At 40.0% G+C, this 3,975-nt stretch overlaps 1 protein-coding gene across 1 annotated transcript; it reads right to left on the bottom strand.

Annotated features, from left to right (window-relative positions):
* Positions 1-2,056: 2,056 nt before the first annotated feature.
* EAE98_006950 (uncharacterized protein) lies at positions 2,057-3,767 on the bottom strand (the record flags this gene model as incomplete). The annotated part of the gene is made up of 4 exons (XM_038954573.1): positions 2,057-2,589; positions 3,158-3,291; positions 3,406-3,507; positions 3,745-3,767. The coding sequence occupies 4 exons, from the start codon at positions 3,765-3,767 to the stop codon at positions 2,057-2,059; spliced, it is 792 nt and encodes a 263-aa protein (XP_038809253.1).
* Positions 3,768-3,975: the final 208 nt, after the last annotated feature.

Raw genomic sequence — 3,975 nt, 5'->3', positions numbered from 1 at the left:
ACTTATACTACACTCATGACTGACCGAGTCGCCATTGCCGTTGTGCAGAAAACTTTGGGGACTATTCATGCGAGAAGTGCGAGTTTGGCACTGCTGTATATGGCGGTTGATACGCGATTTTTCTGGGTTTCCATTTTGCCGATCCTTCTTGATCTGAGTCTTCACTAGCATCCTCTGGAAGCAAATTTACAGGGACTTTATACAGCAAGTGTTTCTTCTCGGTAGCTTTGCTATGCGAATGTGCAGGGACCAAATACTGTTCTCGGTAACCTGCTCGCCAACTTCAAGAGCGCCAGATCCATGATTAAAGAATTCTTGCGTGCTGGCATTACTAACTCTAGACGAAACTATCGAACTCCGAGAATCTTGTGGTTTGTACTATGATCGGATTGGGTTTTATATTCCCTTTCTTTTCCTTTGTCACTCCTTTGTTTTGCTGGTCTAGATCCAGTGGATACTTGAGAACGAGCTGGGTGTGACATTATAGTTGAAGGGGAATATACGGTTGATTCTGATTCGGGGGACCTGGTATCGCTAATCTCAGACGGAGCCTTCACACTCCCAGAATTTCATGATCTAATACCATGATTGGATTGGATTTCATATTCTCCCCCTCTTCCACCATCACTCTTGCGACCCGCAACTTCAGATTTAGTGGGTACACGAGGACGAGATGTAAGTGGCGTCCGAATTGAATCGGAAGTTACGGTTGGTGGTGGTGCATGGTAAATGACATTACTAGCACTATCAGACGGATCCACGACACATCAATCCCGCTGCAATGCTAGATAAGTAATCAAATCCGCCTACTCTCTCGCTGTGGTTTATGTTCTTTTCTGCTCCCGTCTCTACGGTTTTCTTTGCTCCTTTCTCCTCCTTCTCTCTCTCTCTCTCTTTTCTCTCTCTCTCTCTCTCTTTTCTCTCTCTCTCTCTCTTTTCTCTCTCTCTCTCTCTCTCTCTCTCTCTCTCTCTCTCTCTCTCTCTCTCTCTTCCTTCTGACCACCTCTACCAGCCACAATGATTAGTTATTTGTGGTTCTATCGTTGTTTTTCCGCCCGTTTGAACTGGGTTGAGAGGTACGTCTTTTATTGTCTGTAGTTTGTGATGACGATTAGTATCTTTAAGGAATCTGTCATGCAGTATCTTGAATCTAAAATTCAAAGGCAGGTTCGTTTGAAACTGAGTGGAAATGGTGAAAAATATGTATTGATGAGAAGAAGTAGTACGGACAATCAAGTTCCATATGAATCTAGAAATTAATTTGATCGATCTACAAATTCAACTACTTCCCACCCTAAATTTCTCGTACAAATCGAGTTCTTGGGTGCAAGTCTATGTAAAATAAAGCTAATCACTATACAAACATTAATAGTACTTTAGAATTTGTGCGAGATCTGTCGAGTATATGAGTATACACAAAATGACAATATCTCAATCAACTGCATACTACAATTTAGTATACCTTTGTCCTGAAAACTAGCTCTCCATAGATGAATAGACTTTTCTCTGTAGTATCTTGCACTGCACACCACGGAAAGAAAATACGGAGGTGCCATACATAAACACAAATACAAACATATAGGCGCGCACACACACACACACATATACACGATATGAATTCTCATCAAGCCAATGAATCAAGAAAGGAGAAAGAAAAACTCAAACTCCAACAATTTATTTATCGTATATCCAATCTAACAAAAATCCCAAAACCCCACAACCAAAAAACAAGCAAATCGAAACAAAGTTCCAAAAACGCCAACAAGATATGCGGCTCCAAATCAAATCAAATCAAGTAAACCCAAGTGAAACGTCCAGCAAAAATCCCAAGTTATACGTAACTCCCTTCAATAATCCGAACTTCCAACTTTCACAACGCGCAAGAAGAGTTCATCATCTAGCTCCGTAACCCCAATCTTTCCCTCTCTCCATGCGTTTTTCTCGCGTTTTAGGGCTTATGCTCGACTTAGTTCTCTCTTTCTCTGCAAATCCTTGTTCGTGTGTTCCATCGCCTTGGGGAAGCGATTTGATTTTGTTAGGGTCTTTACAAAACTCGCTAAATCTTTCCATCCGGTCCTGATTTTTTGGTCTCTCGTTCTAGATTCTTCTTTATAATCTTCTGGGTGATACGATCACCTAAATCGTTGGGGTCTTCCGGAATGCCTTCATGTGTTTGGGCGTGATTTTTGTTTGCACTTGAAAAAGAAACTTTTTCCCCATCTCCCTTCTCATTGTGTCTACCGTCATCATGTCGATTTGAGACTGGCGTAATTTCGTCGTTGTCTTTTTCTCCATTGTTCGATGAGCCTTTTCTATCACCTCTCTTCCGACTTTTATCATCTCTTCCACTATCTCCTATTGACTCTGAATGTTTTTTACCATCTTTTCCTTGCTGTGAAGATGTCTCACCATTCCCTAACTCCAAAAGTGTTCTACTATTTCTTCCACCATCTCCTTCACCTCCCCTCCGACTTCCACAATCACTTCTTCTACTACCCATTCCACTTCCCATTCTACTTCTATTATCATCTCTTGCATCATTCTTCAATGTTGACGACCCGGCTCTCTTTCTTGTATATCCAACAACAACTTTAGAGCCAGTGTTGTAATTAGTATACGATAGTATTACTGTGGCTGATATAGAGAGTATAATACGCACGCTAATACATATAATAGCCAATCATATCCACGTCCGTACATATCATACAAACAGAGCTATACTGAAGATATACTAAAATATGGGAATTCATATATTTTGATTCGAATATTGCATATTTTGATTCAAATATTATATATTTTGATTGACTTTAAACCTAATAAAGAAAGAGATCATTCAAAATATATAATATTTGAATAGAAATATGCAAATTCCCGTATTTCGGTATATTGTTAGTAATATTCAATATTATTGAAATATGAAATACTTTCAGTGATATATAATTCAATAATAATTACTGAAATATTATTATAAATATCAATACATACCACTAAAGTGGAGCGTAACTGAAATACGGAAAATACTAATTACAACACTGTTTAGAGCCCTGTTCCGATCTTGAAGGGTTTTCACTTTTTTTTACCCATGCCGAACGTTCTTGACTAGTTCTTGTCGAGCCTGAAGGTCTCTCGCCACCTCCTACTGAACCTGCATACGAACTTGATTCTCGAGGTTCATCACCATCACTCATTGGTTCTGATCTTTCAGCCATTCCATCATTTCCATCATCTCTATCTTCACCTCCATGATGTGGTTGCTCTCGAGTGCTTCCCTTATCTTCCTTGCCCTTATGACTTGACTTCGTTTATCCTTCATCTCGATAATATAATCGCCTTTCATTTCCTCTATCATTTTCCCTATCTTTGTGATTTGATTTCATTAACCCTTCATCTCGATAATGTTATCACCATTCAGTTCCTCTATCATCTCCTCCTTTATGTTCATCATCATCTGTCCAGACACTTGTCCCTCTACCTTGTTCTTCATCCCACTCTTTTCTCCCGATGTCGCTGGTCGTGCATTAGACGGTGCCATTGGTGCCATTGTCAGTCGTGCTCCAGACGATACTTTTGATAGCTTTGAACGCGGTGGTGTATAGACGGTGCGAATGATGCCTCCGATGTGAATGATGCCACCGATTCTGGTGGTGTCTTGGGTATTGTTGTAGGATTAGCACGTACATAACCATATGTTATCGATTTATGCCCAGAACGCCCAGAACATTGGCTTCCTCCTTCCAAACGTACCTTTCTTGGTCAACCTGAAACATTCATTGCCGGGTCCTGTCATCAGACATTTTCGATATGAAATGTTATTGAAAGCTCGATAGCTGTCTCTCTATATTGCGCCTGTGAAAGCTGAACGCTGAATAATTTGTGTAACTATTGGGCTTTGTTTTCAATGTGAGAAGGTGATTGTAGAGTAGTATTGATGATTTGGACGACTACTATTTCGACAATTAAAGTAGTTTTATAGTG

The sequence above is a fragment of the Botrytis deweyae genome (assembly GCF_014898535.1).
Source record: "Botrytis deweyae strain B1 chromosome Unknown BDEW_015, whole genome shotgun sequence".
In the NCBI taxonomy this organism is placed as follows: domain Eukaryota; kingdom Fungi; phylum Ascomycota; class Leotiomycetes; order Helotiales; family Sclerotiniaceae; genus Botrytis; species Botrytis deweyae.
The sequence above is the reverse complement of the archived record's forward strand: the minus strand, read 5'-3'. Positions and strand labels throughout refer to the sequence as shown.